The sequence below is a fragment of the Ips typographus genome, linkage group LG11 (genome assembly GCF_016097725.1).
Source record: "Ips typographus isolate SLU linkage group LG11, UJ_Ityp_2.0, whole genome shotgun sequence".
Classification (NCBI taxonomy): Eukaryota; Metazoa; Arthropoda; class Insecta; order Coleoptera; family Curculionidae; genus Ips; species Ips typographus.
Window position 1 is genome coordinate 9991464 of NC_138432.1, and position 26164 is coordinate 10017627.

General features: G+C 37.2%; 3 protein-coding genes across 8 annotated transcripts in view; 2 read left to right on the forward strand and 1 right to left on the reverse strand.

The window, feature by feature from the left end:
- ASPP (Ankyrin-repeat, SH3-domain, and Proline-rich-region containing Protein) overlaps nucleotides 1–20954 on the forward strand; it is a 66400-nt gene extending 45446 nt beyond the window's left edge. For 5 of the 6 annotated variants that reach the window (XM_081989006.1, XM_081989007.1, XM_081989010.1 and 2 more), the window contains 8 exons: nucleotides 8634–8907; nucleotides 11454–11632; nucleotides 14897–15102; nucleotides 16049–16214; nucleotides 18443–19528; nucleotides 19596–20160; nucleotides 20217–20416; nucleotides 20479–20954. In XM_081989006.1, coding sequence (XP_081845132.1) covers nucleotides 8634–8907; nucleotides 11454–11632; nucleotides 14897–15102; nucleotides 16049–16214; nucleotides 18443–19528; nucleotides 19596–20160; nucleotides 20217–20416; nucleotides 20479–20523 — 2721 coding nt within the window. In that variant the 3' untranslated portion in view covers nucleotides 20524–20954. Of the gene's footprint in view, nucleotides 1–7018; nucleotides 7203–7349; nucleotides 7590–8633; nucleotides 8908–11453; nucleotides 11633–14896; nucleotides 15103–16048; nucleotides 16215–18442; nucleotides 19529–19595; nucleotides 20161–20216; nucleotides 20417–20478 lie in introns of those variants that run through there. The other variant, XM_081989005.1, reaches the window with a different exon arrangement.
- Nucleotides 20955–21041: 87 nt separating this feature from the next.
- On the reverse strand, nucleotides 21042–21874 carry LOC145735221 (vacuolar ATPase assembly integral membrane protein VMA21 homolog). The gene is made up of 2 exons (XM_081989037.1): nucleotides 21652–21874; nucleotides 21042–21597 (listed from the first exon to the last, which is right to left on the reverse strand). Exons 1-2 carry the CDS (start codon nucleotides 21857–21859, stop codon nucleotides 21449–21451), a joined length of 357 nt encoding a protein of 118 aa, XP_081845163.1. The 5' UTR covers nucleotides 21860–21874; the 3' UTR covers nucleotides 21042–21448.
- A 195-nt stretch (nucleotides 21875–22069) lies between these two features.
- Nucleotides 22070–25913, forward strand: UBL3 (ubiquitin like 3). The gene is made up of 4 exons (XM_081989036.1): nucleotides 22070–22448; nucleotides 22941–23049; nucleotides 23107–23271; nucleotides 24191–25913. The coding sequence occupies exons 1-4, from the start codon at nucleotides 22419–22421 to the stop codon at nucleotides 24253–24255; spliced, it is 369 nt and encodes a 122-aa protein (XP_081845162.1). The 5' UTR covers nucleotides 22070–22418; the 3' UTR covers nucleotides 24256–25913.
- Nucleotides 25914–26164: the final 251 nt, after the last annotated feature.

Below are 26164 nucleotides of genomic sequence, written 5' to 3' on the forward strand. Positions count from 1 at the left end.
GCAGTTGAAGTTCACATAGTGTTATGAATAAAAAACGTTATTTTGTCAAAATGTCTTTCAAAAAGGTTGGAAAGAAAGGTGTTATCATATACAGTCAAGGCCGTGAAATCGTCAGTAACGTCTTACAATTTATGAAGAAAGAAGCAGAAGGAGTTTCCATTCCTTTGAAAAACTTGTTGTCTTTTATTTTCTTTATTAAAAACGACGAAAATGTTTCATTTTACTGATAAAATAATAGCACGCCACTGACTGGCTGCAACAACTTGGAAAGTAACGAGAGCAGCAATATTTAAAGCGAGACGTACAGAGATCGTGACATCATCGTTTGATGACGCCTGTGGCCTTTTCTTAGCTGATTCGAGCTCTACATAACACAGACCTGATTCCATTGAAAAGGAATGCAGCTACCTGCCCTGTCTCACATATTTTGGCAACTCCAGACAAAAGCGCCAGTTCCCCGAAAGTCCTAAAGGACTCGAACCGATCCTTTGAAACGACCATCCGGTACCTTGATTCTTGTTGAAATTTTGACATTAGCGCCCCTATTACCGAAACTCGTTCAAGACTCTAATTAGACGCTTTTATATTGTTTCCAGACTGGGTTTCGTCCTATAAGGACCAGGAAAAAATACGGGTCGTGTAAACGAAGCTTTGCGGACCGAGCATTATGCATATTTACATAGATTTTCCCATTCGCGGCGAATGTTAATGATGGGGAAGCAGGCAAAAGTGCGTGACAAAGCCGAGTCTAATTCCTCGCATGCCGTTATGTTGATACGAATCGGTTTGGTACCGTATTAGGGCGCCCTCTATAACAGGCAGGTCATTAAATTGTTGTATAGAAATAAGAAAAGGAAAAAAAAAACCACCATTAGGGTGCAACCTGTACAAAACACCCCTCATTGTATACTTAGAGAGAGGAAAAAAACATGAATTCAATAAGCTAGACGAAAATAGCAACAAACTTATTTTAGTGACATGTGTCAGTCTGTTAACAGTCTAATTAAGTGGTCATGTGACTACTAATTGTCGACTAATGTCACAAGTCTTTTGGCGTCAGTGTTTCATGTTGCCAGGTCTACCGTTAAAACGGTATATCTACTGTTTTTGTAGTTCTTCTGTTTTTTTGTATACAGGGTGGACCATAAGTAATGGGACATAGAGCTACAGCATATTCCTGACATCAAAATAATACGATTTAGCTGAATTGTCCTAAAGTTAATATTAAGAAAGATACAGGGTGTGAAAGTTGAAATTTTATTTTAGCTTTTTTGTCATATCTTCACGGTCTTTTGATATAAATTACTGAAAGTTGGTATAAAGGGGTTTTGGCAGGCGTAAAATACGATGCTTTCATTTGTTTTGTAGTAGCTGATAGGGGGCGCTAGCGGTAACCATCTCCGTCCCTTCAAGAGGCTCAAACTTTTTTTTACGGAACTAAAACGGCCATATGACTTCAAAATATGATTCTAAGATGTTTTCTACGCAAAAAACGTATACTTGTTGTAAGTCTTAGAAGTCGACCGTTTTCGAGTTATTTAATCTTTTATTATTGCATGCATTTACATGTACAGCAGATTTTAATTACTATTTTTTTTTAATTCTAAGTAGGATTTGATACAAAAACAAAAAGGGCGTTCATAACAACTACCTTTATTTTAAAGTTTACAAACATTTTTTAAACGGTCAAATTTACATACAGAAACTGTTATGTGTGTAACTTAAGGGTATACAGCACATATCGTATTAACATACGACAATGCATGCAATAATAAAACATTAAATAACTCGAAAACAGTGAACTTTTAAGACTTACAACAAGTATACCTTTTTTACATAGAAAACATCTTAGAATCATGTTTTGAGAGCATATGGTCGTTTCAGTTCCGTAAAAAAAAGTTAGAGTCTCTTGAAGGAACGGATATGGTTGCAGCTAGCGCCCCCTATCAGCTACTACAAAACAAATGAAAGCATCGTATTTAACGCCTGCCAAAACCCCTTTATACCAACTTTCAGTAATTTATATCAAACGACCGTGAAGATATGATAAAAAAACAAAAATAAAATTTCAACTTTCACACCCTGTATCTTTCTTAATATTAATTTTCGGTATAGAACAATTTCGCTAAATCGTATTATTTTGATGTCAGGAATATGCTGTAGCTCTATGTCCCATTACTTATGGTCCACCCTGTATAATCGTTTTTAATTATGTTATTGCCATTATGTTGGTTGCGAAACTTTGAATAGGAAATTTAATAATGATTCTAAAAATGCCCTTAAAACAGTCATTTTCTTACTCCAAATTATTCTCTAAAACCACGTGATGTCTGTCACTATTATCAGAATTGTCAAAATTTTACTAGGCTTTGCAAGAATTACATTTTAACACAGTTTTCGTTTAAGGACGATTTTCTGAGATTTAACAGTTCTTTTGACAATTGTCACTTCATAGTCTAGCTAAATAGTCTTCTGAAATCACGTGACAACTGTCAATAACGTCTAAACTGTCAAACCATGCTCTAAAGTTGCAAAAATCAGGGTTTAGGAACGTTTTCTTGCAGTATTTGATATAAAACGTGTTTCTGAGATTTATGACGGTTATTTTGATAATTGTTACTTCATAATCTAGCTAAATAGTCTTCTGAAATCCTGTGACAGCTGTCAATAACGTCAAAACTGTCAAACTGTGCTCCAAAGTTGCAAAACTCTGGATTTAGAAATGTTTTCTTGCAGTATTTGATAGAAAATGTGTTTTTGAGAATTATGACGGTTATTTTGACAACTATCACGTGACCGTCTAGCTAAGTAGTGTTCTACAATCACGTGACAACTGTCACTAACATCAAAACTGTCAAACTATGCTCTACAGTTGCAAAAATCAGGGTTTAGGAACGTTTTCTTTCAGTATTCGATACAAAGAGTGTTTTTGAGAGAGAGAGTCACGTGACTGCCTAGCTAAATTATCCTGTAAAATCACGTGATATCTGTCACTAATGTCAAAACTTAAAAAACAATTATTAATGAAAAAATGAAAATCTCTGTATTTTTGATGTACGGTTTTTATAGCAAGAATCAATGTTTAAAAGTTTTGACAACTATTCAAAGACACCCTGCATAATAATGTAAAATGAATTTGTTTTTTGAAATGAATTTTGACTTGGCAACACTGGTCTCATTTCAATTCATTCTGATTAAAAAAGTTACTATATCTTAAAACTTAGGTTAATACTTTCGCCAAAATTGTGTATCCCACTAAATTCTAATCATCATCTTATCATTAATTTCTTACGTCTAATTTTTCTGCATTTGTACTGACATATTTCTAGGCTGTTAATAATTTAGTTCGTCAATTTGGTGAGTCTATTCTTTCCGCGTTAAATTGATTGATGAGCGAAAAAGCGTTGAAATAAAACTCCAGTTTTCCGGTTTGTGGTCGTCTATTTCCAAGTTAATTTTATCGGTAGCTACTAATTTGCAGACGAACATAATCAAGCGTAAAAGGGACTCATAAATATGCATGTCGCTATTACAGAGTGCGTGGCAACGAACCCGACGCGATACAAGTACGATTTTGAGTTTAATTACGAAATTTAATAGCGCAAAATAATCGGGGCGTGTTTCGAAAAATTCCACGGTTCTCGGGGAAGGCCGTTTTCTTCATAAAAGTGCAAATTTCGAATCGTTTGCCGGTGAGGACGCGGGCTTAAGGCCGTAGTAATTAAATCGGGTTTATTACCGATTAAATTATAAATTATTATGTAGAGGTATCCAGTGAAAAAAGATAATATTCCAAGCGCGTGGACTGCTGATGGTTGAAAACCCGGCCTTAATCCACTTCCAAGCAAAAATTCCTCTCGCCATATAATTCACCTTTTTTTCACTACAAAACCCTAAAAACTCAGTTAGACTACCTGTCGGAAGTCGAAAGGATTTATTACTCCCGTTGACATACAAATCGTGGGGTAAATGCAGATTGTGACTTTATAGAGTGTGTTAAGAGTTAGATTACGGCTTCTATAGTATAGACAAAAAAAAAATTGCGGTAAATTCACAATTTTCTTCAGAAAATTGCGATAAAAATCCTTAACCTAATTTCACCACACTTCACCTGTCAGGAAATCAGCTGTTCCGCGCTGTGTCGGTTCGATGTTGCCAAATGATCTACATAATACGTATAACCTCGAAAACTGCGGCCATTAAAAACCAAAATAATGCTTAGCAACCTAGTGCTAACCGTAGTGGCCGATTTGTATTAGTGCCAATATTTGTTTATTGCAAATTTAGGAAAAAAATATGCATTAATAACTGACAGACTAACCAAGTGCGAAAGTAATTCATTTATCATTATTGTAAACAAAAAAAAAAGGCGGCAACTATGCTTTAACCCAGCGCCCTCTATACTAGAAAGCCTAAAATGTCACTTTTAACCGGCGTTAGCGGTTTTTGTTTTATACACAAACGTATGCAGATGCAGTAAGAAATATGTTTTTTTTTATTATTTCGTGTAGTTTATTGCAAGTTGTTAGTGAAAAATCAAACAAAAGTTCATTCCTGATGCAGATATGTATAGATCAAGTCCAGCCTAAACAAATTGGTGAGAACATTTGTTCTGGAAAGTGCAACACACAGCAAACTAGTTTAAACACTGTTTAGTAGAAGAAAATCTGTAAATCCTTGAAACTAGGTAAGCAAAACTGGTAAATGGTTCTTATGTTATTACCAAGAACATTAATTCAAAATTATTTTTGTTGCTCTCACAATGAAGGATGCTTTAAAATGTAACTCACATACCTGTGCATGTAATAAGTACCTAATAAGTTTACTGTACTAGAAAGTACCTACCATTGAGTATAGTGTTGGAGTAAAATCATCCCACTTCAAAGTGTTCAACTACTGTTGAGTTAGATCCAATTTTTTGTAAAATAAAAAACTGACACGGTTGGGCTTTTTCCTGAATTGCTGTTACAATGTGGCTTGAAACCGTAAAAATTTATCTAATCCTCAAAAAATTCACCACTATTCCCGCTATATTGGAATTTTTGACAAGCACCTTCTAGGCTTTCTAGTATAGTAGGCGGTGCTTAACCTCATAATTGACGGAACATTGAATGACATCTGAAGTTGACGTACATACTGTCAAGTATCAGTTATCCTTTGTGAATTATGCGGCGTTGCCAGATAGTTTTTTTTTTTTCGTTATTAATATTTAATATTTCCTCTGATTTTTATTGTTTTTATTCATAAAAATATGTTTGGTAGCCTAAATATCCGATTAGTATGGGTGGCAAAGCTTGTTTTTATAAATTGTACTGCATACGTAACTGTATGCTACTCATTGTGTAACAGCTATTTAAGCCTATACTTGACAACATTGCAGAAGGTAAATTGTGGTTCCTCCACCACATCATTGTAAATTTTTGGATTTTTATCGGAGTTTTTTGAAGTCTCAGAGTCTCTGGACTATAGAAGCCGTAATCTATATGCAAAAAAAATTTGGTGACCAAACTCGTGGATGCTTAATGTTTACAAGCCCCTCCAAGCCGTCTGAACGAAGCTAATAAATTTAAATACGTACACAAGAGTGCCTCCAAGATGGGATAAAACACCTTGCGAAAACCGGGAAAGCGTTAAGCGGCGTGTGTTTTTCCAAGGGCCAGACGCCCGTAATTAAATTGTTTAAGCCGATAAATTGGGGTGCTCTTCTTTCGTGCCGTGATTTATAAAAATGAGAAAAGAAAATTCGTATTTTTCTCAGTTAATAAATGGGTATTTTCAATCTTCTTTTGGGTCCAGTGTCTCCTAGTCTTTACAACAGTTATAATAATGTGCGCTAATGCAAAGTATCCAAAATTTTTATAGGAAAAATCAAGTTGCATTGGTCAACTAGTAATAATGAAGTAAACCCTAAAAATTAGCACTTTGAAATGATTTACACTAGACATGTCTTGAGACGAAAACCGAAAACATTTCAGTCAAGGTAAGACTAGTTAATGGTAGCTAACAGATTAAACAAATGTTTGACTTAGTTTATGCTGTTTATTCTGAAACGGAAAATTCGTACCTCTTTTATTTAAATTCGTTCCAACGCCATTCAAAATGTCTGCCAAACTGGTTATTTCTATTGGCGTTTCAAGTTAAGATCGCAGCGCCAGCTGAACTAAAATCGAGCAACCCGTTCCTAACCTAAGATTATAAATAATATGCCACTGTCACTGTCAAAGTCAATGTAAACAAAGGGAGAAATGACAGCTGGAATGCCCGAAATTGTTTTCAAAACTGATCACCAGAGGGAGTATCTCTTACATGGCCAATAACTTTAAAAAATGTAGGTACTCTAATAATTAGATATTTTGTTTTTACATGTTGACAGCTTATGCACTACTAATAGTTTGTGATTGGTTAAAAAAAAGTAGCAACCAATCACAAACTATACCCACTGTGCTGAGATTTAAGCAAATGCTGCATTTATGTGAATTTTGCATAAAATTCAAGTGGATTACTTTAATGGAGTTTTTTGTCTATTTATCATTTTCGATAAAATACAGGTACATTTTTAAAATTAAAACTTTGGTAACGTATGAGGGATCGTAATCCGCAGGGATGAGACCCAAACGCCGCTTTCCCGCTGGGTTTCCGCCTTCATGACTTTCCCGCGTTTTGTCGTTCTACGCCCGGGGCTTAAGTGCATTGGCGTAGATAAGGTTTTTGGCCCAGCATTGTTCCGGGTGTAACAAACTGTGTGGCCAACCAAAAGATAAATTAAATTCCAGCGGCGCTCGATTAGAAAGTTCGAAACGAGCCCTTATACATTATTCAGTGGTAAAACGCCCTCACGAGCGAAAAGACCCGAGTCCCGACATCATTAATATACAATCATACACAAAACATCTTGAATGAAATTAATCGGCTTAAAAGGGCTTTGTAAATTAGTACCGGAGAGATTATAAATACGGCGGTTTACCACCCCGAAACAAGATTGTTTTATTTTTCCTAAGATTAAGGATGGTAATTTCAGGTTGCCGGTCTACAACAAAACCACCGCAGCAGCCCTTTAAAAGGGCATGAACAATGAATGGATTCCTTGACAAAGAAAATTAAAAAGAATGTTGGCCTGTGTGTGCCAACCTGCTGATCCTTCAGTGTTTCGGCGTTCTCCCGTTCCCTTTGGGGCACCATCCTTGAAAATTCCCCCAGACAAGGTAGGCCCACCATTCCTAAAACAAAAATTAAGATCGATGTGGTAAACGAGGTCCCTCTGAAACAGCCTTTTACCGGCATTCTCATTCAAACTAAAGTTCAGTTCAGACCTAGATTGTTCGTTTATAATTAATTTTTGCACTAAAAAGGAGACTCTACCCAAGCCAGGAAGATCGGTGCGAGTCAGCCCTCCTTCATATCTTAAGGGCAACTCGGAAAGACTGGTGCAATTCAATGTTAAAAATATCGAGGGCAAGGGAATCAACAACGTCACAAAACATGTCGATAAAGGCAGTCCGAAGCTGGATAAGGAGGTTCAATCCGCTAAACCACCAATCACAGCAGAGTGCAACCCGAAAAATAATGAAAATCCACAAGGTTTCGAGAAGGTACCTTTGACCTTAATCGTTCTTCTACTTTTAGTTCCTTATTTTTTTTTTCTGATGCATGCGTGATTTTTTTAGTTGTCGTGGTAGTGTCTATAGGCAAGATGTTGTAATAAATCACATAGTGGCTTAGAAAAAGCCATTCTCACTAGGACCTTCAGTAAACTTAACTAAGACGAACGCAAACTCCCAAACAATTATTTCCACGTCATCGAAACCATAATTCTCCCCGTTTCTTGTCTGGAACTTGGAGGTTTTCCCGTTGCACGCGCCTTCGTAACATTATTAAGGGGCTGCCATAAACTCCCGAGATCGGGCCGTGAAATTTATCTTTGCGAAACATATTCGCCGCCAACTTGGGAGCGGTTTAATCTACTTTGTTGTTGGTTCGATTAAGCCTCGTCATTTTATTGCAGTTTGCAAAACGCAAAACCTAACAGAGGGTCTCCTAACAGTCACAGTAAAAATGTAATAAAACACGTTCGTTTTGCGAAATATTCCAAAACTTTCAATAAACACGCGCCAAAAACGAAAAGGATTTTCTTATTCGCATGCCTGGAAAAGGGCGAAAGCGAATGCGAATGTTTCCCACATTGCAGTTTGGGTAATATCCTGACTGATTGTGTTCTGGTGATAATTTCAATCATTCAAACGTTTCCACACACGGACATAATTTGATGAGATACGACGCTCCGTTGTTTATTAGAGGTCATCAACAGGCCCGTTTCGGGGAGTTTTCAAGTTGTGTAACCCGCGTTAAATCAATTATTGCGGAGTGTCAAACAAGCTCTGGAAACACTATAACTTTGTCGAAAGTGGCATTAAACATTCCAGCAGCGTTACCACTTTAAAAAAGTTGCCATATCACCCGGGAAACTCACAGTCAATCTACTTTACCATTGTAGACTATCTAGCAATTAAAGTTAAGACGGTCTAGACAGCGACAACTTTCCCAGAGGCAAACTTTGTTACGCGTCAATATTGTTAGTTGCACGCTGCCCTTGACACAAACAATGACGTAATGATGAATGATTTTTGTTTTTGCAGTTACCGGACGGAGTGCAGCTGACGCTGACCGAGCTGCGCGACATGGCGTGCAGGCAGCAAGCGCAGATCGATTCGCAGCAACAGTTGCTGGCCGCGAAGGAGCAACGATTGAGGTACCTGAAAGAACAAGACGCAAGGGCGCAACGCGTCCAAGCTGAAAGCGAACGGTTACGGAGGTTGCGCGATCGCGTCGAAGCTCAGGAACTAAAGTTGAGGAAGTTGCGCGCTTTGAGGGGCCAAGTTGACCATCAGAAGCAGAATAATATTAGTCTCAGTAAGTCATAAGGTCTGTTCGTAGAGAGAATCTCCAACTAGTAATCAGATTCTATTGGCCACAAGTCAGAAAATGTCATAGTCACGTGAGCATTCAACTAGTGAAACTTGACATTTACTGTTTTTGAGTTGGAAACCAGTCAGGGATTGCCTCTGCAAACAGACCTACTAATACCAATTTAACACGTATGGTGTTATTATACATTATACATAGAAATTCCATAATAAGAAGAGAGAACTTTATAAATCAATGCTTTAGCAAAGAATAGCTATTGAACAAGAAACAGTTGAAAAGAGAAAGCGAATTAGAGGGAGGTGGACTTTTCCTACCAAAGTGATAAGAGACAATCGACTGATCAGCTTTGATCTTTGAATATCAGGAGTTTCATTAATTGGTCATTCAGGTTGTTGAAGAAAGTTGCCATATCTCAGACACGCATCAAATACTTGTCTTAAAACATCAGTTTAAAAGTTAATAAAGATTTGATATCTTCCAATGATTAAGAGGAAACACTTTGAGTCAAAAGGAGTAAACAATGATTAGAAATTAGTTGATATTTGATCCTGAAAATTGGATGAAATTTTTATTATTAGTCAGTCAAAAACATCACCCCAACATCAAAGAAATTATGCTGGCTGTCCCTTCTTGTTAAATAGCTATTCTTTGGCTTTAGTATAGACAGCACAGAGATTTACTAGATCTAGTTCTTTCGAGTCAACAGGGTTCTCCACATGTCCACCTTTTGTCATGCACTATGGCGGGATTTTTGAATTAAATTTTTCAATTTTTTATTTTTTGTTGGTAGGTTTTCAGTTGTATTTAGAGGCCTCTGGCGTTGCCAGAATGATTCTAGAGGCTTCTGGCAATTTTAAAACATCCTGGAAAGTTCAGACCTCTGGCATTGCTAGAATGGTTTCTGACAATTAAAAAAAAATCTTGGAACATTTAGGAAACTTTTAGGGACATTTTGAGGCCTCTGGCGTTGCCAGAATGATTCTAGACACTTCTGGTAATTTCATAATAGTTCTCTGTTATCATGGAATTCCTATGTAGAATTTCGAAATTTCCATAGTGAAAAAACCACGTGACCTATTTACTGACAGTTGCGGTATTGCCAATCTATCAGTTAATGCACACTTTTCCTAAAAAATTCTACTGTAATGTAATGACATTTCTGAGCACAATTACCTTTTAAAAACAGCTATAATCGTATAATAAAACAAATTACTTATGTTCGTTAAGTGTCATTAAATTACAACTTGTACTATACCAAAATTCATATACAAGTGTGGTAAATCCAAAAGCGACCATAGGAAAACCGTGTAACGGACAGAGAAACGTAGGTAATTGCATGCGCGGGAGAAAGACAGAAAACGAAAAAAATATCAAGTAGGCCATATTTTTAGCGCGCCGTTGCCAAACGCCGTAAGTAAGTTTGTCGAGGGTATTGAATACTTACGGCGTTTGGCAACAGCGCGCTAAAAATATGGCCTACTTGATATTTTTTTCGTTTTCTGTCTTTCTCCCGCGCATGCAATTATCTACGTTTCTCTGTCCGTTACACGGTTTTCCTATGGTCGCTTTTGGATTTACCACACCTGTATATCCTTGTTTCATTTGTCTAACAAAGACACACACGTGTTTTCACTTAACCATATGTATTCGAAAAGGGATTCAAAAAAGTTTTGGTTGGCTTTGCAATGTTATGACCGGGGATCAATGCGGACTACGTATTTGAAACTCGCCCCGTAATCCAGTCAATAATCCGGACACTCCCGGACTGCGAGAGATATCGGTAATGCCAAAACGGGCATTGTAGCCGGAAACATCTAATGCAGGAACAATGGCGTTGACTGGGGAACAAAGGGTCCGCCATCATCGGCTGTCAACTTAAAGCTGGGTTCACGCCGCTCGCGTTTGATTGTTACAAACGGACCCTAAACCCACGGGCCAAAGTTGTTCCAAAGGGGTCGAAAAAAACAGGAATTTGCTCAGAATATGCGGGGAAAATTAAAGTCCTAACTGTCTTTTACGGATTCCCTTAAGTTTGAATTACACGCGAACGGCCTTTACGGTGCAGTTGGGGCGCAAATGCAGTTCCGGAACGGAATTTGTCGTCGAACTAAATTGGTTTTTAACCGAGTTTAAACTATTTGCGGTCTTGGCTTGTGCTATTATTGCATTCGCGTACGAAGATTATTGTTTCTCTGTTCGTGTTAAATAAAAAAAGTTATTTCAATTAAACCAACGTTCATCGTACATTGTAAGATTATGCAATAGGGCACTAAAACGATAATTATAAACGCTGAAATTGTGCATTTTCAAAAAGTAAAACAAACAAGTATTGTTTAAATGGAAAAATTCCAGCTTGCACCCAACAAATTAAAATAGAATTCCGGCGAAATAAGCAAACGAGAGAATCAACATAATTCAGTTTAATTAGCGCTAGAGCTTTGCAGTTATTTCATCCGCCTGAGGGCTGCAGCATTTTTGTAGCACGTTTTCTCGGTTAATTGGGTTTTATATTAATTTGTAATATTTTGCAGCAAGTGACCTTGATTCGATCAGAGCCCTTTTCAATGAAAAAGAGAAGGAACTGTCGCTGGCGGTGGCGAAAGTTGAAGAGCTCACCAGACAACTGGAAGAGTTGCGAAGGGGAAAAAATAATCGGGAACCCCCTACGGCCTCCGCCCTAGAATTGGACAAACTCAGGAGAGAGCTGATGGTGAGTTTTTATTTTCGTTTTTACGATCAACTTGAACTTTAAATCGGTGCGAATCGAGGACGGTATAGAAAAAAACCATCCCAACCCCCGCAGGGAACGATTTCCTGTTGCTTCTCGATGGGGTACGGAAAGACAAAAGGCGCACGATAACTCTCGGAGTTAGGGTTATTTTTTATCTTGCGTCTTAGTCTACTTGAACAAATAAGTAAAGCTTAATTGCAGTATTCAAAATTGATTTTTCGTGTAGGAACTTACAAACTTAGGTGTATATGATTCTTCTATTGTTCTGAACCTTACTATATCAACTAACCATTTACTCCTGTAAAAAAATACCGATTTATATAAACGAAAAGTTTTAATTGTTAAAGTTTCCACTGCATTCATGGTGCGCATTTTACAGAAACTATTTCCTGACTAAATGCCCTTTTAATTGTATTTGCTGTTATTCTGTCAAGATAATTTCCATACAAATGGCCGTTTGTAGGAAATTGGACCGGAAACTGCACGACATCTCCCTTTCTCTCACACCCTTTTAAATATTTCTTTATTAATCTTTCGCTGTATTTGGGAAAAACTAATTAACAACTACATTCTCCGTTAACAGCCGAAACGGCAATTTTTTGCTGTTTTTGAACGTTTTAATTACTTTTCAGTGACAGCTTAATAACTCGATTAAAATTTTATTACGTTTTAACTTTTGCGAGACAAATTTGCCCTCGAATCTTTTGGAACATAACAGCTTTACACCTCGAAACTAAAGATTAAAAGTCATGTTGATTCGTGTGAAAATCCCATAGTTTTAAATGATGATTCTCGACAGTTGACCAAAGAAACTTGTGAGTTCAAGTATTCTCTTTTCATAGTCAGTTTTTGTGTTGGCAAATAGTACTAGTACTCCTGTAGTCTCAGAAATACGTACGGGTTTTAATTTGTAGAAATTGGTTTGTAATGTGATGGTCAACTTTCGAGAATTGGACTGTAGTAAGTCATCCTGTTTTGGCAAAAATTGCCAGAGGCTTTTAGAAACATTTTAGAAATGCCAGAGAAGCCTCTAAATACTACAAAAATTGCCACAGGCTTCTAGTTCATTTTGGGAATTCCAAAGAAGCCTCTAAATACTATAGAACTTTCCAAAAATTGCCAGAGGCCTCTAGAATCATTTTGAAAGGGCAGAAGCCTCTAAATACTACAAGGAACTTCTCAAAAATTGCCAGAGGCTTCTATAATCATTTTGTAAATTCCAGAAACCTTTACATGCTACAGAGAACTTCCCAAAAATTGCCAGAAGCATTTAGAATCATTTTGAAAAGGCAGAAGCCTCTAAATACTACAGAACTTCCCAAAAATTGCCACAGGCTTCTAGAATCATTTTGGAAATGCCAGAGAAGCCTCTAAATACTACAGGGAACTTCTAAAAAATTGCCAGAGGCTTCTAGAATCATTTTGGAAATGACAGACGTCTCTAAATACTACAGAGAACTTGTCAGAGGCCTCTAGAATCATTTTGAAAGGGCAGAAGCCTCTAAATAACGGGTATTCAATAATTGTTATGGTCAGGTCGCCTATGGATGGCAATTGTCACAAAAAGCGTATGTCTTAGATAACGTTGCAAACAATTATGACAGCTGTCATTTCAAACCATATACGAACTTATCAACGGCCCTACGTTCATGCTAGAACCACAGCCAACTACGACCATAACAATTATTGAACACCCGTTACTATACAGCAAGGATATTAAACAGTCAAGGATTGCTCGATCGGCCGATTTTGTTTCCCGGCGGCGAATGAATTCTGACGTCACAGTGGGCCTTCGGGTGCACAATACGCTAAATATTCGCCCGAGATGCTATGTACGAGATCATGTTCGTGAATGATCGACTGCAATCGCGCATCGCGCAAAACAATCGCGCAAACGCGAGAGACCCATGGTGACGTAAAAATCGTCACCGGCCCGAGCCGATACCGGCAAGATTGCGCTTATGGGATTAAGCACTCCTGTACTGTTTACCGTCCTTGACTATACAGGTGTGGTAAATCCAAAACCGACCATAGGAAAACCGCGTAACGGACAGAGAAACGTAGGTAATTGCATGCGCGGGAGAAAGACAGAAAACGAAAAAAATATCAAGTAGGCCATATTTTTAGCGCGCTGTTGCCAAACGCCGTAAGTAAGTTTGTCGAGGGTATTGAATGTGGCCTACTTGATATTTTTTTCGTTTTCTGTCTTTCTCTCGCGCATGCAATTACCTACGTTTCTCTGTCCGTTACACGGTTTTCCTATGGTCGCTTTTGGATTTACCTCACCTGTATAAGGAACATCTCAAAAATTGCCAGAGGCTTCCAGAATCATTTTGGAGATTCGAGAAACCTTTAAATACCACAGTAAACTTCTGAAAAATTGCCAGAGGCTTCTAGAATCATTCTGGAAAAGCCAGACGTCTCTAAATACTTCAGAGAACTTCTTAAAAATTGACAGAGACCTCTAGAGTCATTTTGAAAGGGTAGAAGCCTCCTGCCTGACACATGTCACTTACAAAGTGTTTTCCATCTTCGTTTATCCAATTAATTTGTAATGATTCTTTTTTCACAATTTTGAAACTTTCCTACTTTTGTTAACTAAATTTGTTCGTCATTTTATTATAAAGATGCAATAAATCGGACGTTGAATGGATTTTGATAGTTCCGACGCTTGACAGATGGATTATGCGGAAAACATGTAAGCATTTAAGCCGGGGAACCGATTCAAATTCAATTCGACCCGGCGGGAATCGAATTTCGGATCGGTCGTAAATCTTGCACAGACGTTCGGTCGCGTGCATACCCCACTTTATTTTTTCTAACGGCGAAAAAAGGGGTTTCAGAGGAGTCCTAGTTTCCTTAACGCCAAATTTGCCTTTTTAAGACGTTTCAGGGGGCTTGAGGAACGACCACTCATTAAACAAACAATAGCCAGCCGAGAAAAAAAGACGAAAACTCGAAATGGAAATTTTTCCGTTTCATTACGGCCCTTCGTCGCAGATGGCGCCGGAACTTATTTATCTTCTGGTTAACGTCTTGCAAATAACTCCACTTTTCTATTAAAAGGGTTAGGGAGACCTTTGTCAGTTATTGAGGGGGAAGTCTGAAACAACGTCTGTTTTATGAAAAGTCCATATGTAGGGCATGTTTTGTTTGCAGTTAGCTTTTTTACCGTCATTTGAAGTTATCATACTTGTACAACCAGTGAGTAATTACATTATACTCACCTTTCGTTTATTCCAGTATCGAAACAAACTGAACGAGCAGCAAAATCAAAGACTCAACCAGCAACGAGAAGCGTTGACGGCCCGTCAAGAAGAAATGAGCGCGATCGACAAACGAATATCGGAATTGCAGGAACGGCTTCAAAGGAAGAGACTGCTCAATCAGCAATTGGCCACTCAAATTAGTGCGGCCTCACACAAGGCGGCTTACCACCAGTTTGTCAGGTAAATTAATAATACAAACTGAAATTTATTGGCGTTTTAACGAGATTGTTAGCAGACGTACAAAAAAATTCTTCTCGCGTCAGGAAAAATGAAAAGTCTCGTCTAGAATGCTTCAAGCGGAAACCTCGTAGTGATGTGGTAATAATCAGCCGCGTTCACATCTCGTTTCCGCATCAGAAATCGTCGTTGTGTCTGTTTTGATGAACCCAAAAACACTGACAATTATTTAAACTGTAATTAAAAATAAATAAACAGAAACGTAACTTTTTTCCTGGGACGTAGCATCAATAATTTTCAATTCAGGTTTTAATTGGTGCAGCGGGGCTGAATCGAAACTTTCAGTTGCAGGCGTTGGATGTGTTTGTTAAATAGTCAATTTTTTATTCGGCGAATACTAAATTAATCCAGATAGAATTCTGATATTGTCGATATCGCTTTTCTATTTTCCGGTTTTGATTTTAATTTAGTGTTAACAATACAATTCAATCTAAATAATTGACACAAAATTAATATACCACTGTATGTGTTTTTCAAATGTGACATACCCAGAATTCTGTTGAAAACATTTCACAATTTTTCCTTCTCTGTAAATAAAACGGTTTCTTTTGCAGAAACAACCAACGTTTGCAATGTTCCAGAATACTTTGATTTAGGTTAATATATATAAATCAGAATTGAATTTCCCATTTTGTGGCTTTACCGCGACTTACTTTACGGTCGAATTTTACTTTAAATCGACTTGAAAGTTGGAAGCCGTCCAAATTCGTTTCTATTTACGGCCAACGAAGTATTATTTGTTCCTCGATTGATTTCTCTCCCCCATCCCCAGTCGGTTCCGGTAGGCGGAAACTTGCACCGCGTGCGTGGACAGCTGTATAAGTTCGTTTATTATTTAAACTACCAGTGCACCCTTTCCTATTAAATTTTTTCTCGAATTATATTTTAGGTTGACCGGAACGCCGGAACAAAACAACGAAGCGTTTGCGAGAAGTCACTTAACTGGAAATGTGCCTCCCAATGGGTATCTCCGGAACAATATTGCCGCCGTCGAACCTTATAATCATGTTCCTTTGCAACAGAATCAGCAAATGCGAGGCAATCAAATACAAGAGGTAAAATTTGATAAATCACCCAAATAGGGTATTTTTTACTCTTTCTTCGCATTTTGACGAAATAAACCTTGTTTCATAATTTTATCAGAACGACGAGGAGGTAATTGAATTTGCACTAGGTAATTAACTTCATATAGGTAATTGGAAGTGGCATATTCCATAACATTATATTGTGCGGAAGCGCGCGGGATGTTCGCTAATTATATTTAGAGGTAATAAAGCTGTTAATTCGGAACGTCGTCTCTAAATTGACATAGCAAATTCAAGATTAGAGTGACTGAGGGTGGAACCAATTTGTTTTCCTCTCTCACTTCAGCCATTACAATAGACAATACTTCAAAATGAGTGAGAACTCCGTAACAATGTAGGAAATAGAAAACGCATAGAAATAGACAAGAAAGAAAATTTCTGTTGGTACTCATCACATTCGGCTGACACCGTCAACAGAAAACGAAAACCTATCGGTCTATTGCTTTTACTTGTTTAGTCGAATTCAGGGTTAATGACAAATATCAATGACAATAATTTGAATAATTCTACGTTTTTTACTTTCTTTCTCAGTAATTAATCGTACATTTCAAAGTTTGCATTATAAAATAGTCTGTTTTGTTGCCATTATTGTTGGTTTTTTTATTATAGTGGTCTCTTCAGTTTTAAATTTCTTATTTTCTTGTTAGACCATTAATATTTTTCAGTTCCTTGTAAACATGCTACCAATTTTTATGCATTTTGTAGAGGAAGTAGGATGGGATTTTAGGATGTGTTGACGGAACCCAAAACAGCCATAACACAACCATTCCATCATGGACAACTTACACCTCAAAAATAATAACTAATAGACTAAACACTTTAATTAAAAACTCAAAAACACAGAAAGCGAGGTGCAAACACAATCAATTGGTCCCCAACCCAACTTTGTTGACGGGCATAAAGGTTAAAAAACAAAACATTTGAATTTTAGAAGACGACGGAAAAGAGAGATAAAATCATAGCAAGACCTCATTTGGTCTTTCTATTTTGCACAACCCGAATAGCTGCGTTGAGTGCCGATCTTCGCCAATCGAAACGTTGAGAGTACCATACAGTGCGTTTTTTTTTAACGCGCAACATAGGATTTTACGTGTTAAATTTTTAAGTCCATGTTAGACCATTTTATTTTGGAACTGCAAGTCTATAACTTGACGGGTGTGTCTTTAGTACCCTGAAGCTTAAGTAAGTCTAGCAATTTGGTCTAAAAAGTGATTAAAAACTGGAAAAAGGTCATTTTTTTTCGAAAAGATTTTATCGTTCCATACTCCCTGTATGCATTGTTGTTTTTATACTGGCAGGGCAGGTAGCAGGTAAAGTGACATATTTTGACTGCATCACGACCCGACATCTTTTGAACGTCAAAAGGGCATTTTATGATTGTTTGGAATACTGTTTGGCTTCAAACGGAGGTCACTTTGAACAATTCACTTATAAAAATACTTCTTTTGTTCTTAACTTTCTTGATATAAAGTTAATGATCACCCTGTTTTACTTTCTACGCCAAATTTTACCTGCTACCTGCCGTGCCAGTATCAAAAACAACAATGCATACAGGGAGTATGAAACGATAAAACCTTTTCGAAAAAAGATGATTTTTTGCAAGCTTTTTAACACTTTTTAGGCCGAATTGTTAAACTTACTTAAGCTTCAGGGTACGAAACAGCCACCCGTCAAGTTTTATACTTGTAGTTCCAAAATAACATGGTCTAACATGGGCTTAAAAATTTAACACGTAAAATCCTATGTTGCGCGTTAAAAAAAACACACTGCATATTACGGTAGAAAAGGGTTTTTTATGATAGCAAAGAAATTTCCTTGCTATTCGTTACAGAGTTCGCCTTCTGGTACTTTATCGTTAATACTCACGAAACGGCATATTAGACGTTTTTCGGTTATTTGTGATTATTTCAAAAAGTCTCAAATAAGTAGATCACTTGTAAAATTGATTGGTTTGTACAGTATATTTGAGTAGAGCTGACGTCACGATGATGTATTTTAACAATTGATCAATTTATGGTTTTGCCAAATTAGGTCACATTCTGATGTCACATTCGCTCTTCTCGTTCATTAGAGGATTCCAAAAAGCTTTATAATTAACAAATTCATTTCCTGGAAAGTCTAATTTTTTTACCTGTTCTTGTCAAATATGTTTATATGTATACTGATAATTAAGTATAAAAACTCTTTATTACTTTCAGTTTACGGCATATCATCCAGCATATCAAACCAACACACAACATATCAAATCGGAAACGAATATCAACGACCTTCAGGATCAGTTAACCCATAAAATGGCAAACGTCTACATTCCTCGGAACGAGGACTCGGATAACTTAAAAGAGTTTCCAGTATCGAAGTCGGACCCGAAATATCAAACTTTGCCTTACAATACCAAATTTACCGTTAACCTGTTGACGGCAAACAAAAACCTAAAAAACGAACCTAACACTAATGAGAAGGAAGACAATAACTATTTGGCAAACTTAGTGAGCAATAACAATAATAATGTGATCCAGGCGGCTCATATGATGGTGCACAGTGCTCCTTTGAGTCAAGTTAACAAGAATATGGCAACGCCGCTGAACCAGCACGATTTGCTCAGTCGAAAAAGCAGCGAGGGCAAAGAGAGTAACCTGTTTGCCCCCAACAACAAGGAGGAGTTTGTGTTAAGATCTAATAAGTTTCTGACCGAAAATTCGTCTATGGTTCAGAAGCCCATCAGCAGCGTGGCTCCCACTTCCATCCACCATGCTAACATTCCATCCACCGTATATCAAACGTCCTCCATCAAAGTTCAACCGATCGAGCCCCAAAGCACGCTATTGCCGGGAGGCGGGCAAGTACAATCGCCTCAAGGGGCGCTATTGTCACCTCCACAATCCAGTAGCACACCTATTACTGGTACTCCAGAGGTATCACAAGGCGATACGACTCCCAAACCGGCATTACCGCCTAAACCTGCAATAAAACCACCACCCAGATTGACTCAAACGTTTAATGAGCTGGAGCCGACAAGACCACCGCCTTTGCCTCTATCAGAACCACCAGAAGACAAAACTTCACCTCCTTTAGCTGCCAAACCTCCTCCGGTCCTACCACCACCCAAACCATCAACGGACAGTAAATGTGGCATTAACACGCCCGTATCCAGTTCCGAGATGATTATCAAAGCGAAACCGCTCAATTTTAAGAAACAACCAATAGGAGAATTACCCAAATTGCGCAATCTTAATTCGAAACAATTGATCAATGGACGTCGTTTAGAGAGCGGACTAACTTCACAGGTAAGCATTTAAAATACATACAGTACAGTAGGGTTCAAATAAGTTGACTTTTGTTGTACTTCTTAAGGCACTTTTATCGGAAAAACCTGAAACTGGAGAAGCACCAAGAGACGAAACCGACCGCAGTTCCAGATCGTCTACAGACGACACCAGCAGTGTGGACTCTAAAGATGTGAAAGAAGACAGCGTGATCAAAAGAATAAAAAAAGGAAATCTGAAACCAAGCGGTAAACAGAATCTGTCTCGTAGAGTCAGTTTCGATCCTCTCGCTCTGCTTTTGGACGCCAGTCTGGAAGGTGAACTTGAGCTGGTTATGAAGACTGCCACGCAAGTGCCGAATCCCAGTGCAGCAAACGACGAAGGCATTACAGCATTGCACAACGCAATCTGTGCGGGTCACATTGAAATAGTCAAGTTTCTAGTCGAGTTTGGATGCGATGTAAACGCGCAGGATAGCGACGGTTGGACGCCGTTGCACTGCGCAGCCAGTTGCAACAATCTGACTATGGTAAAGTTCCTGGTAGAACATGGAGCCTGCATCTTTGCCACAACGCTTAGCGACCATGAAACAGCCGCCGAAAAATGCGAAGAAGACGAAGAGGGTTTCGACGGTTGCTCGGAGTATTTATATAGTAAGTCACCTTGACAATTTTTGTTAAGTCAACCACAATGAAACGGCAATTTACAGGTGTACAGGAAAAATTAGGAATTTTAAATGGAGGAACCGCCTATGCAGTGTTTGACTACGCAGCTCAACAACCGGACGAACTGAGTTTTAAAGCAGGACAACAATTTACAGTCCTACGAAAAGGAGATGAGAATGAGAGGGAGTGGTGGTGGTCCAAGTTGGGAGACAAGGAAGGTTATGTGCCCCGAAACTTATTGGGGGTAAGAAAATTCAACAAGACAATTTACGATCAAACAACATTGATGCTCGTAATTATTTGCAGCTTTATCCAAGGGTCCAGAGAAATGAAGAAGGCTTATTATCATAGTTTCTCCCAGAGACACATCAACCCAAGTGGCCTGTTTGAGAAAGCTTTTTTCAGTTTTAATTAAAACTTTGTTAAAAAATGCAAACAACTTAGTAGTATTACACATATCAACTACCAAAATGAGTAAACCTTGGCTCAATATATATTTAGATTATATTGATTTTAGTTCAGGGTTTTGACCATTTTCCTTATAATGTTTTAATTATAAGGGGCCCTCTGTTGTGTGTGTTTCAACTAATAATTAAGATATAAGGTCTACAAATGTTACAGTGCAATGATTGAGTCTATATTAGGCCTATTTTATAGTTACAACTAGGAATTGTAATATTTGTTTTTATTTCTTGCTGTATCTTTATTGTAATATTGTTTTAATATATTTTTTAATCTTCTGTAAATATATAAATATGAAAAATAAAGTCTATTTACAACTAGAGGTGGGCAATCTGACTGTTGTTTTTCAGAACACTTGACAAAGAAATGGTCACATAATATAACAAATTAAAACAAACAGAATAATAGAATTTTAAGTGTTTAATACAGTGTTAAAACCGACATAACCCTATTGTAAAACAAGTTTGCCTAAACGTTTTTCAATATTGGGGCCTAACCCACCCATATTTATTTACAAGTGAAAATATATTATTAAAAGAACTGCTTAGGTGTTCCCTCACAAAAATTAGCGCACTACTACACTTGTACAAAACATTTTATTAAAAAAATGCAGCTATTATGAGACAACTAACTGCATATTTACTTAATCAATAACAATACCTCAAATGAGGTTTCTGATGAAAATAAATCCTACATAATCTACAAACATCCATTGTACACCTTAATAGATAGAGAAAATAGACCTCACACATACTGAAAACAGCCTCATATGAATACACAGAAAGTTCCCAAACCTCCCATAAAGATCACATGACTAATCCACCTTCTCACTGGGTTTACCTTTAGTTCTATCAGCTTCAGAATAAGCTCGATGTATATACAGCCCTAGAGCGACGTGAAGCACTACCACTGCCAATACGGCAGACCATACGTTACTGGACGTACTGGAAATACCCAGAAAACCTAAAAGAGAGATTTTTACAATATTTGTTTAACTGATACGTGGATGTAAATTACCTTCGAAAAATGCGAATTTAGTGAAGAAAAACGTGAGCACCGGAGAAGCCAGAATAAACACCGAATAGGCCAGGACGGTCTTGAAAACTGAAAATTGTGGTTGTTCTCCTTCCATATTTTCCAGAGATTTTTTCGATTGTTTTGAACACTTTGGATAAACGACTGTGCTGAATGTTAATACCTTTAACCTCAATTTCGGGATTATCATCAAAACGGTAACGACATTGACAAATGACTTTTATGATGGCAACTGGCAAATTGTCTAATGAGACGAGAGGCGCCATCTCTGGGCAGCGTACAACAACATAACTGTCAAAATCGAGCTAAAGTGGGACAGACAAATCGAAGGTCACTAGAAAACGAACAAAGGACGAGGACAGCGAAATACGAAGAAGAGTCCCCACAACCAAAGAGGAAGTGCGCAAGCGTGCGCGGACGCAGATTGGAGAGAACGATTTGTCGTCTGCCCGCAGTGGATCGCATTGTGTTTACGATTTGCAAAATTCTAGTGATAAAAACGCGAAAATTGGGCAGAAACGTGCGTACCTCGGGTACTTGGTGAGGCCCTCGACACCGACGAATCGTTCCGGCCGATCGCGAAGGGGCCACGCGAACTTGCGAGATGTTTGTTTTGCTGGGCCCCTGAATCATCCTGCCAGAGCGCGCTGTCAAACTTCGGTCCGTAGAAATGAGTGAATTGAATTAGTTTGGCCAAGGTTCTCCTGCTTCGAAAACAATTCGATTTAATGCCCCACTGGTAGATAACGATGTCTAACAGGCATATACCCGCGGACAAGGTGAGAATCCCGACGATAAACCAACCGCACCCTTTTCCTTTCTAGGCTAGAAACCTGATTAGAAGACATAAGGCGACCTACATTTTCACCCTTTTTGTTCTACTCGTCTGTTTACTTTGCTATTCTGTCACTAGTCAGATTTGTTTTCTCTTCCACTAAGGTGGAAAATTACTCTTATTATTGTTACACTTTATTTCTGTTTGTGTTCATGTCCAAGTGGGTTTTAAAAATGAAACTTTCACTGAATCTTTGAGGTCAAAACTCTGAAGTCTGCATTAATTAAATTAAAAAAGGAAGCTGCAATGATGAGGAAACGCTTTGTTACTTATTATTTTTGCTAAAAGTTGCATGTAGGCTGCAGAGCCTGACCTCAATAATTATAATTGATCCTTAAGCAGTTGCCACACTGGACATTGAGTAATCTAATTATAATTAATTTACTAGTTGTAACATTAGGCCACTTGAATTTTAACAAATTCAATCATTTTTCAGATAAATTTACGTTTAATTCTGGTAAGTGGTAAGACAAAAGAGTACCTGTTTAGTCCCAGTGATTCAGCTGGTGACATTGCTCAGCATGTGTTTGATAACTGGCCTGAGGGTAAGTTCCACTTAAAAAAAAGAAAAAAACAAAACTAACACACAAAATTTAATTTAGACTGGAGCCAAGAAGCAGTATCAAAGGCTGAAATACTTAGACTCATTTATCAAGGACGATTTTTGCACAGCAACGTGACCCTTGGAGCTCTAGGACTGCCTTTTGGAAAAACCACCGTAATGCATTTGGTGCCCAGGGAAAATCTTCCAGAACCAAATTCACATGGTGAGTTTCCCTACAATAAGGAAATAGCTCAAGGAAGAAACTGTTAATTAAAGTTGACCTTCCCAAAATTATTCTAGTGCATTAGCTGGAGAAATGGGTAATTAAGAGATAAAAAGCTTGAAATTCCTTTCAATGATGTGCCATTCCAATTAAATGGTTGTGGGTTTTAAGGTTGCTAAAAATTAACAGTTTTGTTAGGGTCATTAAAATGGTAAATAACCCATGAAAGGATGGTTAGCAATAAACTTGTTATTTTACTGTGATAACCCATGTTTAATGATCATAAAACAATGAAGATATTGTTGGAATCAGTTTATCTACTGTGGAATGAGGTTCAATAATTGTTGTTCTATAACACCTAATAACCAACCACTGTTTAATTTAGGCTTTATCTGTGATTTAAAAAGTGTTGTTGGAGAGTATTTTTAAAAAAACTACTTTTTTTGTTACCCACATTGCCTCATGTCAGTGCAGAAATGTAGGGTTTTCTGTTTTCTCTTTTATGAACTAAATAATAGAATATAGAAAAGGAGGGATAGTTATTAGGTCACTGCTACTAGCCCAGGGAGTGTTTGTGATTGGTCAAAAAAGGCAGCTTTCAGCTTGCTGCTTTTTTTTGACCAATCACAAACTATCCATTGTGCAGAGATTTAGGCAAATACTACACATGTAGACTATTGGCGTTTCAATATAAGAGATACTCCCTCTGGTGATCAGTTTTGAAAACAGTTTCGGTTATTCCAGCTGTCATTTCTCCCTTTGTTTACATTGATTTTGACAGTGACAGTGGCATATTATTTATAATGTTAGGTTAGGAACGTGTTGCCCGATTTTAGTTCAACTGGTGCTGTGATTTTAACTTGAAACGTCAATAGACAAAATTGGCTTAAAAAATACATAATTTTTTGTACTTTTTCAGATCAACGACAGAAAAGCAAAGGAGGTAACAATAGCTGTTGCTCGGCCTCTTGCTCTATCTTGTAAGTTCCCCCCCCGCCCCTCCACTTCTCCATACATCCACATATTATATGCAAATTTAGTTATTTTTGTTTTAGAGAAGCCCTAAAATGTTTTATAATAAGTGGTGCGAATGTGCGTGTAACTATAGTTGTGTGATTGTAAAAGCGGTGTATTCATTAATTAATTATTGAATTTGTGATATATTCATCAATGTAAAATATGATACTCATGTGTCCTCCTGCAAAGTGTGGGACACTTGCTGTTTTTAATGTATATGAAAGGATTACTATTGTAAGTATAATATACAGTTTAATGTTATTGTAATAGGGAAATGTTGTTTAATAATTGGAAATTGTTTAAAAACTTCATCATATCTTGAGATTAGACTTTTTCATTCGCCTTGGTATTTGATACCGTCACGGTAACAACTTTTAATAAATAAATCAACTAATAAACCTTGCCATCCTAAAGCGTGGCGGGTTTTTGTGATTAATTTGTTTTCCATCTTCTTGCTTGACAAGTCTATTTTGTATTGTTTTTGGTAGATAACAGTAAATAAGTATTATACAGGGGCTGAAATTGAGCTTTAATAATACACTACTTTCTCTGGATGTCCTGTTTAATCTCCTCTACTTGGTAGTTTTAAAACTTCGTTTTGTTAATATTCAGGACTGTTGATTAAGCTGTGTGTCTGTGCGCATGTATATAATAATAAGTAATGTAATGCTTAAAAAAATCCTGCTGCTGGAATATTATATCAAATTTATGTGTGTACATAGAATGCCGTGTTGCTCTCCCCCCCCCCCCCCCCCCTCAACCCCTCCGTCTATGTAAATCCCTTACATAAAATAATATTGATAATAAGATGGTATTTATTGGTTGTGAGTCGATGTGTACGTATTAATACCGGCCACAGATTGAAAATCCATATTGTGTGCAATATTTTTTTTAAATAACCAGGACAGGAATTGGTTTTTTTTTACGTATTCGTATATGCAAATTTGTTCAGTATTTTTGTTTTTTTTTAGAAGTGAAATTTTATTTTTCTATTACGCGGTTAAGGTTTTATCATAAATAGTAATAGCAATACGGTGTTGTTCGGACAGTGTCTATAACTGTGTAAATAATTGACGTACGATAAAATTCTCCTGTTTAGTGTTTTTCTAGCTTTTAAAGAAACAAATCGTAGATGCAAATTTATTACATTCAGTACACTTAAAAAAAACTCCTCTATTATTACTACTATAACGTACTTATTGTGGTATTTTTTTAGACACAGTCAACGTCCACAACAAACTACAATAATAGAGCAGGAATTTTATTTTTTCCAGATTATTTTTCAAAAGAAAAAAACATATTAATAACTAAAGAACAATAATAAATGTTTTAGAAAGCAATCTCCTCGATAACTTATCCGACGCCTGTATTGTAACGCGTGTCCAATGAAACTTGAAAAAGTTACTTCATTGAACATCCGTTACATACGTTATATGTTGCATATAGCTGTAATTTATATAATGTATTACGTTTTAAGGTAAGCTTAAGATTTTTTTTTTGTTATCCTAGCGTATTTTACCTGATGACGATTTTCTCATAGCTCGTATTAACCTGAATGTTTTGGTAAAATCCACTTTATAAAGATTATATTACGTGAAAATAAAAGAATTTACGTCTAAACAGTGCGTATGTTTTGTTTTATTTTTAAAGAAAGAAAAGACAAGAAATATCTTTACAGTAAAAATAGAAAATAGTTACCGGGTGTTCAATAATTGTTATGGTCGTAGTTGGCTGTGGTTTTAGCATAAGTTCGTATATGGTTTGAAATGACAGCTGTCATAATTGTTTGCAACGTTATCTAAGATATACGCTTTTTGTGACAATTGCCATCCATAGACGACCTGACCATAATAATTATTGAACACCCGTTATTTCA

Excerpts from the sequence above, each read along its gene's own strand:
- LOC145735221 (XM_081989037.1), bottom strand. The coding sequence starts at position 21,859 with ATGATAATCCCGAAATTGAGGTTAAAGGTATTAACATTCAGCACAGTC. Across the intron at positions 21,598-21,651 it reads TAAATTCGCATTTTTCGAAG|GTTTTCTGGGTATTTCCAGT; the intron begins GTAATTTACATC and ends TCTCTCTTTTAG.
- UBL3 (XM_081989036.1), top strand. The coding sequence starts at position 22,419 with ATGTCTAACAGGCATATACCCGCGGACAAG. Across the intron at positions 23,050-23,106 it reads GTTTGATAACTGGCCTGAGG|ACTGGAGCCAAGAAGCAGTA; the intron begins GTAAGTTCCACT and ends AATTTAATTTAG. Across the intron at positions 23,272-24,190 it reads TCCAGAACCAAATTCACATG|ATCAACGACAGAAAAGCAAA; the intron begins GTGAGTTTCCCT and ends GTACTTTTTCAG.